This window comes from Sitodiplosis mosellana, unplaced genomic scaffold (assembly GCF_009176505.1).
Source record: "Sitodiplosis mosellana isolate CC-2019 unplaced genomic scaffold, AAFC_SMos_1.0 Smas_scaffold_5, whole genome shotgun sequence".
In the NCBI taxonomy this organism is placed as follows: Eukaryota; Metazoa; Arthropoda; class Insecta; order Diptera; family Cecidomyiidae; genus Sitodiplosis; species Sitodiplosis mosellana.
Window position 1 is genome coordinate 1256632 of NW_022595248.1, and position 14323 is coordinate 1270954.

The 14323-nt window shown below is 35.1% G+C and overlaps 2 protein-coding genes across 8 annotated transcripts in view; both read left to right on the forward strand.

The window, feature by feature from the left end:
- LOC129566934 (uncharacterized) overlaps positions 1-6369 on the forward strand; it is a 175728-nt gene extending 169359 nt beyond the window's left edge. For 3 of the 6 annotated variants that reach the window (XM_055443334.1, XM_055443335.1, XM_055443336.1), the window contains exons 2-4: positions 5326-5365; positions 5491-5629; positions 5800-6369. In XM_055443334.1, coding sequence (XP_055299309.1) covers positions 5348-5365; positions 5491-5629; positions 5800-6254 — 612 coding nt within the window. In that variant the 5' untranslated portion in view covers positions 5326-5347 and the 3' untranslated portion in view covers positions 6255-6369. Of the gene's footprint in view, positions 1-2996; positions 3077-3197; positions 3342-3431; positions 5630-5799 lie in introns of those variants that run through there. The other 3 variants (XM_055443337.1, XM_055443333.1, XM_055443332.1) reach the window with 3 other exon arrangements.
- A 220-nt stretch (positions 6370-6589) lies between these two features.
- Positions 6590-11680, forward strand: LOC129566933 (uncharacterized). 2 transcript variants are annotated; one of them, XR_008687800.1, is made up of 3 exons: positions 6590-6746; positions 6836-8968; positions 9059-11562. XR_008687800.1 is itself a non-coding variant. In XM_055443331.1 (3 exons), exons 1-2 carry the CDS (start codon positions 7602-7604, stop codon positions 8430-8432), a joined length of 696 nt encoding a protein of 231 aa, XP_055299306.1. In that variant the 5' UTR covers positions 7506-7601; the 3' UTR covers positions 8433-8968; positions 9059-11680. The 2 variants fall into 2 exon arrangements, 1 of the variants encoding a protein (XP_055299306.1); XM_055443331.1 differs by lacking the exon at positions 6590-6746 and having other exon boundaries at positions 7506-7652; positions 7788-8968; positions 9059-11680.
- Positions 11681-14323: the final 2643 nt, after the last annotated feature.

The window sequence follows — 14323 nt, forward strand, 5'->3', positions numbered from 1 at the left end:
CGAACAAGAATCTTCAATCTTCCAATGAACACGGCTCATTAATTGAATAGAAAATGAATAAATGAACGTTAACAACGATGTTTATTGAGAATAGAAATGAAAGAAGTAAAAAAAGAACGGCTACGATAATGGGCTAATGATAATTGAAAGCGTTTGCATTCGTTTGGTAAAGATTTGTATTGGTCGGTGGGTTTCTTTTGCGCGATCTTAACCGCACCGCGTCCAGAGCATTCACAACAAGTCACGTCGAGGTAAAATGATATATAGCAGTGGATCGTTAACGTTTGTACGGCCGTGCACACACCACGTGCACGAGTGTGTAGATAAAAGGAGTAGACCTAGTTGCAAGAGTTGCTGAGCGCTTCACAAATGAGTGCGATACATAACGATTTTGTGTGTGTTGTTGGACGTGCCAGAGAAATGTTCAAATTTGACATGTGTTTACGATTTTTCATCGTGTGTTTGGAGCATATACGTTGAACGTAAAACGGCGCATTGCATAAAATAGACACGACTGGAACTCATTCCACGAGCTATCTAATACGTGTAAAAAGAAGAGAAAAAAAATCGTGTTTTATGCGCTTTTGTGAGAAACGCGCGATGATTTATATGTTCGTAATTATGTTTTATTGGCTTATTATTTAAATTAATTTTTATAGCGAGTTGTTTTTCGATACACATTTTTACCATCTTATTTATTTATTCCAGTTCTCTTTCGCTCTTTGCGACTGAAGTTTCTTGGCTTGTTTTTTTATGATGTCGATTGTTACCGTGTGTATGTTATTTCAATGCGATTCTCTACATATTACGAACGCATAAAATATTATGTCGGAGCTTGGATTTAAACGTGTATTTCCCATTCGTTGCCGCGCTCCGATGGAATTAATTGAATGAGTGTTTGCGCCCAAGCTGCGCGCACTCACATTAGATGCCGATATTTCATCGAAACAACCTTTTATAGAGACGTTCAATAAATTTTAAGCTGGTTTTTTTTCTCTCCATCTATGTCTGCATCGTATGTCTTTCGTGCGCAGATCATTTCAAGCATCTTCCTCTATTTTATGTGTGCACCATGCATGCATGCATTGTGTGATTGCCGCATAAAGAAAGTAATCAACACGCGGATAATTGGACATTTAAAATGTTAAATTAACTCTCGATGCTTCGATGTGTGTGCGCTTGAGCTGGAAATGTGTTAACGTTGACGCGGGCTGCCATTTCATTTCTACGTCGTTTCCTCTTTCACTCAACTCTTCGTTCTTTCTTTCTATCTCGTTAGATTCGAAATTGATACGAAATTAATTACATTTTATTGCATGTTTTATTATCACTATGTGTGCGCGCACGCCCGCTCAGGTTGTGCTCTATGGAACGATTTACCGCTAGTTTTACTATCTCAACACTCGATCTTTCGGCTTCTGTGGCTTGATGCGCTTTTTGTTGTTTTATTTGATCGCAATGTTTCGGTATACAAAGAAATACGGATTTGGTTTTGAGCACAATGCCAACAGCATTTCTTCGTTAAGCATTTGTCGAACTCTACTCTTTCCCTGTCTAAATCTCTTTCTCTCATTCTCCATCTCCATCTCTCTCCATACTCTTCGCCTCAGCATTGCATTCCCTACACAATATTGCAACTAAGTAATGCATTGTGTCAGTTGGCTGTTCTCTTAAATCTTTCACTTTGTGGTTGCGGTTTTTTATACACTCCACTGTGCTCATGCTCAAGTGATAATAGGATGTTCATCAGCACATATTTACATCAACACAATGCATTGATTGCACCAGAAATTATCGCCAGCAGCATTTCGACCGGCGCAAACAATGCAACACATGCACCACACGTCTCTCATTGATGCATACCTCATGAATTTATGTACTACACAAAATATGCACTGCGTGAGCCGATACACACCGACGAAAAAGATGAAGTAGAAATAGTAGAAACATACGAAGGTCCAAATTACTTCCACGAAATTGAACTTGATTACGTGCATTTAAGCAATATGCTCACTTTGTGCTCTGTCTAAGAAAAAACCACTGTTTCATTGGAAAACACACATATTTTGTTGCTTGATTATAAAATGGCTATTAATTTCGTTTTTGCTCCGAGTTACGGACGCATTGTTATCTTGTTACACTCTTGTTTTTCCTTCTTCAAACTTGTGCCGAACAAAAAAGTTGTTTACAAACTAAACAAATGGCATCGCAATTGACACGCTACAAGCGATATTCGGCAAATGATACGCTGCGCCCACATTTCCGCTTCAATTATGTTCCTGTATTTGTGGAGAAATAAATGAAAAACATTCATAGCAGTTTTACGTCGAATTTGCTTCATTTTTTTTTACATCCATTGATCTACTTCGTTTGCGGCTAAAAACTGACTAAAAACTGCGGCTTGACTAAGCCTCAATACAGTAATAAAACTGCAAAAAAAAAGAATGGGAAGAAAATTTCGAAAATCTAAAGAAGAAATTTCTTTCTAGAACAGTCGAAATTGTAGAAAAATAAGTTTGAATTGAATGAAATGCGTACAAGTGACATACCAATCGTTCGACGATGTACTCATAATCGCTGAACCTATTTGACGTTGCAATTCAGTTGACTCCAAGTTTAGGTTATCCTTTGATTACTGTATGTTAAAAAAAAGCCACTTATCAAGAGACAAACAAACAACGAAATTGAAGTCATGTGGAGTATACACATACAGTTATCAGTTGACAGCCCAAGTTAATTTCATTGTTTAAGTTCAATCAATTCACAGGCAAATTTTGTGTAGCTACACACAATTTTCAATACGTTAGAAAGTGGATAACAATTTTCTGTTGGTCAATCAATTGTTGGAGAAAAATCAGAAATCAGAAAGAATTATTCAAAGAATTGTGCATCATGATCGAACGCAGTTTGGTTTGTAATAAACAAAATCAAAATTTTTCAATTTGGTATTCGGTTGAAATGTGAATAGCTTTGACTTTTTTTTATCGACTTTTGCAGGTGATTTTTACATTAGCCGTACTTTTTGTGACCATACAATGTGGCCGAGTTAGTTTATATAATGATGGCCTTGAATTAGGTAGAGTGCTTCAATGAGAAAATGTTTTTTCCCATAAACTTAGTCAAAGTGACATTATCAACAATTTTGATTCTGAATCGAAGTCGAAAAATCTCAAATATGTGTCATCATTATTTTTTAGCAACAAATGGAAATGCAGAGCCAAAGCATTGATCAATCCGAAGTATTCCATAATTGACAAAATAAAGGAGTTTTTCAATTGGCCACAAACGGATTTCGACGCCGTTCCGAATGAAAGAAGGAATTATCCGCCGAAAATCAATTGGTTTGTAATAAACAAAATCAAAATCAATTTGTCAATTTCGGTGTTCCATTCAGATGTGAATAATTTTGAATTTTTAATCGACTTTTGCAGGAGAAAAGATCGATGGGGTCCGTACGTTAGAAAGGATGATTATTTGGATAGCAACAAATTCGAATGCCAGATGATGGAAACGATGACTACGACGAATATGACTACGAAGGTGATGGCTATGAAAATAGGAACAATCCATATGGCCAGAACCCACTATATAAACAAGAATCGCCTCAATCAAAATATCCACCTGGCCATTGGAATCAGCCCTTCTATGTAATCATTTCAAGGAAGGCCGAAAATAACCACGAAACCCTTCAATCCCATTTTTGTGAATAATCATTTGAACCAAACTTATTTTCGGTGTATTATATTTATAAATTTTTACATGAAAATATTTCCAAAGTTTCAAGTGTTTTTTGTATTATTATTTTTTGTAAGTAGACTTATGTCAATAGTTCAAGTGAGGTACAAAGAATATCAACATCTAGATTCATGAAAAAAAAAATAGACTCATGTACTAAATTCTCATCTAAATCAATCTAACCTCTGCCACTTGCAAGCGCAAAAATTCACTTAATTTTTCCCCGCATCAGAAGTACGCACAAAATTGATTTTGCAATTCAGTTATTTTCCTTTTCAATAAATTATTATCAATTCTGTGTATAAACGAAAAGAAGAAAATTAAAGTTTCATTGATTTCGTTCAAGAATTTTCAGATGTTGAATTGAATGCCGGTCTAAAAATGATCGTCAATGCATGTGTATGCTAAGATTCAGTTTGACTGCAATAGACGTAGATCAACATCAATATTCGATTAAATTTTGCTTCGACAGAAAAATGGAAAAATTTAATTGTTTCAAGGCACATGTACAATAAAACAAAAACATTTTGTCCAAACGAAAGCGATTATTTCTTGGAATTTGGTCTAATCGTTCCTAATGACTGACTGCTAGTTTCAATAGCTGCAACAAACTTGAGAACACAGACATCTGCAGTTTGTGTGATGCTATAAAATGCTTAATAGTTGACGGTTTTTCGACATACCTAAATATGATAATTAACAACTGACAACGACAAATGACCTGAACCGAGACTAACGTTAATAACTAAGATGTACATCTAAGCTGAGACTGAATGTATTATTAATACCAGGATTTTATTTTTGTTCCTTTTTAGCACGTGAACTGGTGCCGTAAAGTCATGTTTTAATTACTTAAGGGTTTAGATGATGCTACTTTTTGACTCTACAATGTTTAGAATCGCAACGATTCAAATTGCTTTAATTATTAATATACAAGCCCATCAGCCCAGACAATGTTGCTGTTCTAAAGCTGTCAATATTCATTAGATTTTTCTAATAGCTTTTATCTGCTTCGTTTGTTCCATTCTCTGTTGATTTTTTAACACACATCGAATCATTTAATCACCGCAAAATGACACTTTGTGGTCTTGCGTTTGCACATGATCCTAATAAAAAGTAAATATTTGCGAAAATATTAACGATGACTTGGAAGAATGTCAGGGAAATACGATACACATGAGGCGTTTAAATGCGTCGATTGAAATGTTCAAGCTCACAACTGCATAACGATCCTGTTTTGCAAACGAAACTGCCATTGCAATTTACTTGACCTAAAATCCAGATTAAAATTGACTCGCAAAACAGAAACCCTTATCAATTACTCAAACCGAAAAAAAACCCATCGTAAAAACCCAGCCGACTATCGTCATTAACTTGATCCGTTTGTACCTCTCCTTTTCTTTCTTCGTCTGTTTTTCTCAGAAGTCAGCAGAAAAGAATAAGACGAATTAGGTAATGAGACGATGCATATGTGTACATGACATGCATATTTTCGGAAATAGTCTGCTCTTTATATAAAGCAAGCCACCGATTTAGTTTCAATCAGTTCAAACTTGCATTCCGAACGAATCGTTTCAACTTGTGAAAAGTAAAAAAAAACTAGTTCATTGAAATGGCGAAAAATATTTTGGTGAGTTGAAAAATGAAACTATTTTCTATCGTTTGAAAATATCAACTCGAATCAGATCGGTCAAGTGAAGTGTTTATCAACAATTTCTTATGTTGTGTTTTCAATATTTGTTTTCTTATCGACAGATGACCTTCGCAGTTCTAGCTGTTGCTTTCGCAGCGGTTACTTGTGTTCCACATGGTGGATACGGACACAGTGGTTCACCTCCTGAACAATATAACCCACACGGTTCGTATGGCAGCCACGGACACAAAGGACCACACGGTATGCTCTTTGCTTTTGCACCAACTTAAAATTTAACAAACAGTTTTTCAAGCACAGCTGGAAGAAAGACATGCTTGGTTTTAGTTCAATTTTTGATCTAGACAAATATTTGTTTTTCTTCTATGATAATATTTTTAATAAATTCTTTCTTTAAATACTCTGCTATTCAGATGTAGTCAGTTTCCCTGGACACGATTACGAGCACGGACACGAACACGGACACGGACACAATACAATTCATCGCCCGATCGAACCTGTTCGTCCAATTGTAACCCATAGTCATAACGAACGTCCAATTCAACAAGGCGGATATGGTGGACATAATGGTGGATTTGGAGGAAAACAAGGCGAATTCGGCAGTGGATTGGATCATCAGCCATCTCATGGTGGTAGTGGATTCGGCGGGCATCAAACTTCAAACCCATCCAATGGATTCGGCGGGCATCAAACTTCAAACCCATCCAATGGATTCGGTGGTGGACACGGTGGTTTCGGCTCTCATCAAACGAATAAAGGTGGATACGGAAGTCAACATGGAAACGGGTTCGGCTCCGGCTCGAATCATAATGTTCATCCATCGAATCAAGGTGGATACAGTAGTGGATACAAAAACAAAGGATATTAATAATGTTTTTATTTTTTGAGCTCATATACGCTCCAAATAACTATGTAACAAATGAAAAAAAAAATGTATAATAAAAATTTCGTCTGAGCACGTGATAATTTATAGAAAACAATAATTTTTGATTTCACTAATATTCATTAAGTCTAAAATCTGACCGATGCTCAAGTTTTAATTCACAGCCTTTTATTATACAAACAGATTACTCAAAATAGAAAAAGAAAATCTTGAACAAACTTATCAGTTATTGTCATTTTTTATTTCATCGTGAGTCACATGATTTTCTTTCTTCCATTTCTTAGCCGAAAAACATCAATCTAAATTTGATACTATATTATCTGCAAGCTTTCAAATATGCTTCTGACAACGACCTATAAAAATGGTTCCGCCGATTCGCTTTGAGTTAGTTTTAATTTACACTCTGAGTTATTCGCCGATTTAGTGAGACAAAGCCAATAGGAGACATTTTTAACCAAAATGCTCAAAAATCTTTTCGTGAGTATATAATTTTATAGCCAAAAAGATAATTTCAAATGTATGTGATATTTAATTTAAACATTTTCAATTCATATTCGTTCTCATAGATAATCTTTGCAGTTTTCACTGTATTCTTCGCAGTAGCAATGTGTCAGCCAGTAGTAATATCCCTTCTAAAATTAGATCCGGACTTCTCGTCTACAACTCCACATTATAAAACACACATAATCAACAAACATGTTCACAAAGCAACCACCGAAAAACCTGATGATCCAATAACTTATGAAACACACATATTTAGGCATCATAATAAACACCAAAAAATCTGACAATGAATATGCAACACATATTTTCAACCGTAATTGAATGAAATTGATGAGCCATACGATGTACATTCAGAGATAGATTGCTGAAAATATGCTTGCTTCGACTAAGTTTTTGTGTAGTGTACTACAGAAAAATTGAATATACAATAAATTCCATCGCAAAACGAAAAAAAAAAATTATAGAAATGAAAATAAAAGAAATTGTGCAAAAACAATGTGTGACATACTTGACCCCAACGTTTGATTGCATATTTATTTTTGACACGCAAATTTTTCTTATCAATCCAACTACCCAAAACAGAAAAATCCCATCGGTTATCTCTATCATTTGATTACATTGCCTTTCATTCTCATTCTCATTCTCTTCTCTTCTCTCTCTCTCTCTCTCTCTCTCTCTCTCTCTCTCTCAAATCTTGTTCCTCGATTCAAACAATATTGAAATGATTCTCTGCGAGTGACGTTTCTATAATCGTTGTGAAAACATTTTCGCTACACATTTGGTCCCGATCAGTTATAATTTATATTTTGAACGAAGTGTTTTAAGTGAATGAAAGCCAGCCAAAAAAAAAGTTTATTGATCATGTCGAAAAGTTGTTTGGTTAGTAAAGAGTAATCATTGTTTTATCAAAATTTAGAGCGTTCAATCATAAAATATTAATGTGAAATTTTGCGAACGAATAAAAGAAACATTTGAATTTTGGCTCATTGAAATTAATTCAAACTTTGTTTGCAGTTGTTTTTGATCATTTTAGTGGCGTGTTGCGCGGCCATTTCTGGCATTATATATTATTTCGGATTTAATAACGAATCAATTCCTGACTATGATTCATCGTCAGCTCTGCCGGAAATCACTGATGTGCCTTCAGTTAGAGGACCTTTAGGTGCCTTCAGTTACGATGAAGATCGTGGATTGAAAACGCAGATATTTGGTCGCAAATGGTATACGACCGAAAAAGAGGAATCGCATACAACTACCAATGGATATGACGAACGTGACGATCTATATTCGAGTACGCCAAATGATGAGCAAACACAATTGTTGAATCAGAAACATGTAACCACAGAAAACACTGAAGATATAACGACTACAATGGGAACTGATTATGCGGAAAATGAATATTCTCCGACTAAAGCAACCCAAGTATATGAAACGCACATTTTTAATCATAAAATGCATCATACAACCACCGAGGAAACGGAAAGTGATGAATATGATTCAAATTCGAAAACTTCGACTGAGGAATACGAAACGGGTCGCGCTTCAAAGCCATCTGAAGGTCATTATGGCTGGGGACTACCAACATCCACCGGAAAATTTGAAGAATATGATACAGATTCAGATGCAGATACATCTTCATACGACAGTGACGATTATTAAAATTGAGACGTACGACAAAAATGTGATTAATTTGAATAAAATAGTGAAACACTGCATGAAATACATACCCATATCTTGTTTGAATTTGATTATTTAGAAGTATTTAGACAAACAGTCGCTTAATTTGAATTTGATTTGAAATATCAGTTGTCATATTTAGAGAACAGTTTGTTTGAACCTTAAAATGTGATTAAATCCCTTGTGCGCATATGCACATCGCCAAACGACCCACGATAGAAGCTGAATATTGATATAAAATAATCAACTTATCCTCCATTGACCTTGATTCTTTTTTGGCTTCAGAAAGCAATTATTTTTATTTGCAAAAAAAAAACATTACGAATCTGGCAAAAACGATCATCATCACTGGTGTACATTGTACAATTTGATAATTACACAAAATTAGTACAAATTTGACTGGTTTTGATCAGTTTGAATCGACTTTTCGAGTGAAATAGTCTAAATTTTCGGAGGTGAAGAAGGTCTTAGCAAATAAATAAACGCAAAAAGTTGAAAAAATGGGCAAAACTTGTTTGGTTAGTGAAATGTATTAGTGTGTAAAAAACTCTCAAGTTAATATATCAATATTATGTTCATCAGTTGATGTCATTCAATATTCCTTGCAGATAACAACTATTCTTTTGGCCGTTATCTTGGCAACTTTAATTGGTATAATGATTTATAGTAAAGTCCATCAAGATATGACACCACAACCATTCCCACAATATGCACCACCACCACCACAACCACAACAATCTGCGCAACGTGATTGGTGATGGGAGCTACTTTTTTCGCCGAAAAAACTTGTGAATTTGTTCCGAATATAAGAGGTACACACTACATAATGTAAAGTCTACATGAACTACTTACCAGTTAGTATCATTATCGAAATCAATTGAAAAAAAGAGTTTATGAAAAAGGCGACTGATTTCTGTGTAATTATATAAAATTAAATTACATGAAATTACATTCAATATAATAAAAACAATGTCTAAGAACGTGAAAATGTACCAAAAAATGGCTGTTTTTCGTTTCATCGCGCTGCTATATTATTCAACGTTTGGAATACTGTATTCTGCCACCGGGTGAAGTTTTGTGCAAACCAATCAACTCGCCAGCGAGATGATGCGTATGAAAATTGATTGTCCAAAGAAAAATACGCAATAATTACAAATTAAATTACTATGGTCGTCGTTGGTTGTTGTTTTTTGTGCCATGATTTGATTGTATATTCGTTGTTAGCCTTGGAATGAATCCATTGGTGTGTGTGTTTTTTGTTGGGGTCGTTGATGGCTATTTCTCCAGCCATAAAATAAGGTGTTTCGATTGCATTATCATAATGCATCATAATTTGGGCCCATATAAGCAAATTTTATGGCAAATAAACCATATGATTAAGACAATGCGAATTTGTGCTTTTTTTCTCTGCCAGCGATTCATTACAGCCAATGAAAGGCAAGGCAACATTGTAGACCGTATTACAGCCAGAGACGAATTTATTAGTTGGTTGAATACGTGCACAGTGCACACATCCATCCAGCTGGAATGAGTGTATAATAAGTTCATCATATTATTATAATTTTTTTTAACTCGACTTTTAATGTTATACGCGCATCCAAACGCACAAGCAATAAGAGAATGGAACGAACGATGTTTGCACAGCCGTCACGATCTGAGCTAGTTGAAGAAGATGAACGAAAAATACGGCGAACCAAACCAAAGTTAAATAGGAAATTAATATAATCACACGTATTTGTTTCAGTGGAATGTAATTCTTTGATGCGATAATAAGAGTCGATTATCAGTAATTTATATACACGTATAAGTAGAGATTTTAATTTGCGCCCCATTTCCATCGTGTATTTTATGACAATCAAAATTGCAGCTACTATAAAATTATGCTCCTGATAGGCTGATACATAGTGCTTTAAAACAAATTAATGACGTCAATTTTCGTTAGTGTTTGGCAATTAGTTTTCGGGTTGTATGTGCAGTTGTGGCAAATGGAATACAGAGTTCGGTGGCAGTCGACAAGAGTCAGCTATCTCGTTATCATTGATATTCGCCGGTTTGGTTTTTGCATTTTGTTTTATAGCCAAGTTTTTAATAGCGGATGTCCGTGTGTAATAATTTTTATTTATGACGCTATGGCGCATTTCAGATCCAGCCGCCACTTTTTTTTGTGTGTGTGCATAAATGACTTCAACTCAAAGACTCATGTGTTGTGTGCCAAAGCACTACAAAACATTAACGTGATGTAAAAAAGAGAGAGTAAATACGATGATCGTAACGTGTGATACAGCCATTAGATTTTAGACATTCCTTTCACCATAAATCAAATTCTTATCAATGATTCATGCATACCGTGTGCTCGTTTACCATTTTCCACCAGCCAAATGAGCCGGTTGCTGTTTGAAAAATTGATTTTGTTGCAAAACAATCGGCAATACGCGGCAATGTTAATGGCAAAAGAAGAATGTTTGTAATAGACACATGCTAGTGATAACCCATGCACCGTTAAATGAGTATTCATTTCGTAGACAACAACAAATGAAATCGTTGTTTTTTTTTATGGAAATACCCATCAAATTTGCACGCAATTATTTGACCCATTGACGCACATTGTGGAATTGAATTTTATGAGCCACTTGATTTAAATTCAAAACAACAGCGAATTCCAAGCGTCGATTTTATTTCTTATGAAAAGTCGTAAAATTTTGACTTGTCTCAAAAAATGGCCACACACACACACACATCTGCACTGAACTGTGTTCATTTTTCTTTCAATCAACACAAAATGAGATTTTAATAAATAACGATCGATACAATGTAGCGAATTTAAATGAAATTTACATATTTAAACAGTAATAAAAAGACTGGCAACGATGATGATGGAGAGAGAAAAATACACACAAAATTTCAACCATTTGTATGTTATGAATTAATAGCCCGATATAATATATGCCGTCAACGGATGAAAAAAAAAAAACATGTTCAAGGCATATTTATGAATAAGTAATTTAAGGTGCAGGTATCCGACATGACGTTGATAATACCATTTATAATTAGAAAATTGAGCATGTGTAATCGCTATAAATTATGTTTTAATAAAATAATCAACTCGTTTTAACATATTTTTTTCAACTCTCCAGTGACTCTCGGTACATGTATAATTATAACAAAATGTGTGGCACACAAGAATTCCGCATCGGAAATGCGATGGCCGAAAAAAAGAAGAAGAAGAAAAATCATGAAGTGAACAATTTTCATATAAATTTGTTAGTCTTTTTTTGTACGGTGTAAAATGATTCAGTTTATTTTTCTCCGTATAATTCTCTTTCGCTTCGCTCATAAATTATCGTCAACGAATGGGTTTTTTTTTTGGTCTCGCTGAAATTTCTCATTGGTTCCAAACACCCAATATACAGTAAAAACTTCTAATTAAAAACTCTATCTAAATGGACGATCGACAAAATTTATTGTCAAAATTATAATTTCGTTTGTGTATGCTCATTGCTCAATGCGATTTTTTGTTCGTCGTTGTTGTTGTTTTCGGTGGAGATTTGTTGCTCTCGAGCCGAAATGTTTTGTCTTTTGTAGGAAATTTGCTACCATTTTCGGATAATATATTAACATTCATTTCATTATTAACTGGCATTTTTCTCTATTGTGCATGATTGTTTTTCTATGGGTGTGTGTGTGTGTGTGTGTGTGTTATTTCTTGGTTAGTTGAATGGATGGAGTTTTTTTTCCTGATAGCATGGGTTTGTTTGCGCAAGACATGGCGCAATGCAATCCAAATTCCACGGGAATCGTGTCTATAAAAATCGAGCCAAAAATTTATTGAGTCAAAATGAAAAAGCTTAAATGAGCATTTTGGTCGACATTTGCATTCCGATCTGATAAGAGGGCTTAATTAAAATGAATGAATGTTTTATTTTAAACGCTTTGGGCGCGAGAAAAAAAATACCATTCAAACAATACACTTTTTTATGGGCTTTAATGTGCATTTCGTTCGGTCATTTTTTCTCTCTTTAGTTTTTAATGAAGTCGAGAAAAACGAAGAAAAAACACAAATCGTATTCAAAATTTCGAGCGTTGGGTCATGTGCCATTTGATGTAGTGTGAATTACAAAGTCTCTCGGTGACATTTATTGTCATTTGAATTGCACTTGGGCGAGCGTATCAAACGGTTATGAAATTAGGTTTTATAGACGAAGTCGAGTCACTTATTCCTTTCGAACAACGCTTTTGACTCTACATTGTAGAGTCTACAATTTCCAATGTTTGCCCATTGGAAAATGTTCCCTTTAAACACTTTGTTCCTTACAAACTGCAGGCTACATATTCGCATTTATTATCGCTTCGCAACTTCGATTGAATGATTTTCCCATAAACCATAGAAAATATATCGATAAAATGTGTTATCGGCCATTGAAATCTTGGTCTTGCAATATGTTGATCGTTTAAGAAAGAAAACTGACTAACAGGTTAATCGAGCGCACGATTATAGAGCTGCTAACAAACATCATGCATTGCAAACACACTGTGTGTAACCTGTGATTATTAACGATTCGATGTAATTCAATAAATGATCGCTCTTAACTTTTAATCAAAATAATGAGCATCAGATCAAGTTGTATTACGATGATCGAACTTGAGTGTGTGTTTGCATTGGCAAAAAAGGTAAATTTCATAATTACATGCAATCAATGTATCGTGCGGCGCGAACAGTCATCGCAACATGAGCATTTTTCATATTTATACGCTTTTTTTCCTCGCTCTTGCCTTGTGACTGCCTGTAGCCTGATGCAATAATCTCCGTGCTGCCTTTTCGAGGTGCCGTTTCATTCCATTTTTCTTTCTTATTTCTGCGCATGCAAACCAATTAAATATCACAAAATGAAGATAACAAAACCAACGACACTAATTCCTTTCGACTGCCACTTGAACCTATTTACATGACGAAAAATTGTGTGCATAGAATGTTGGTGCTGCAGCAGCATCGCCACGAAATATATAACTGTTTCACTTTAACGAACGAAAGAAGGGGAAAAATATCACTGGTCATTAGAGCGATCAGAGCAATCATCGCCCATTGCATTCGGTCACGTAAATATCGAAAGTGCAACATGTGAATAGCGAGAGAGAGAGAGAGAGAGAGAGAGCAAGTGAGCGTGAGGACGGTCGATTCCATTGGAATTCAAGTGTGTTTGTGCTTTTGACTGTGCGGCATCCGTTTAATCATGACTCAAAAAGAAAAAAAAAACATAAGAAATGAGTTTTTATGCGTGTTCCGTCACTGGTCGACTGATTAAAATTGCATGTATCATGCAAATCGATTTGCTTATCGGCAACTGATTGTGGCACTGAGTGCACACACTCACAACGCACATTTATTTATGATTGTTGTTATAAAATCGAGTGCTTAACCTATCATCAGCTAAACCAACATGCACTCAACATGTATCCACGCCCTGGCTCACAAACCATAATAATTATTATTTTTGGTTCGCTTCAACTGAATGCTTGCAACAAAAAAAAAAACATGTCGTCGCCGGTCTACGATGCCAATGCACAATAATTCAAGCTAATCTATGATCGGCAATTGATTAAATCTCGATATAAACATGCAATACGGCTGTGTGTGCTTTTTTGTACTGCTCAAGGCACCAGGTGCGACAACATTAGATTTGTTTTTATTTGATGGTAACAAAATTGTCATAAGAATGTTCGTTCAAAGGTTACTTAGTTAGTCTAATAGCAAATTGGCATTAAATCGCTCCTGGTTGTGGTTGTCGCGCATTATTTCTCTATCCAGTGCATAAAATGAGATGAATTAATGAAAACCGCTTTATATTCTAAGTCTTCTTCAATTTTCCACGTTGGTA

What these genes read in the sequence shown, in the direction of transcription:
- LOC129566933 (XM_055443331.1), top strand. Translation starts at nt 7,602, where the DNA reads ATGAAAGCCAGCCAAAAAAAAAGTTTATTGATCATGTCGAAAAGTTGT. An exon ending in TCATGTCGAAAAGTTGTTTG is followed by an intron (nt 7,653 to 7,787) that starts GTTAGTAAAGAG and finishes CTTTGTTTGCAG; the next exon opens with TTGTTTTTGATCATTTTAGT.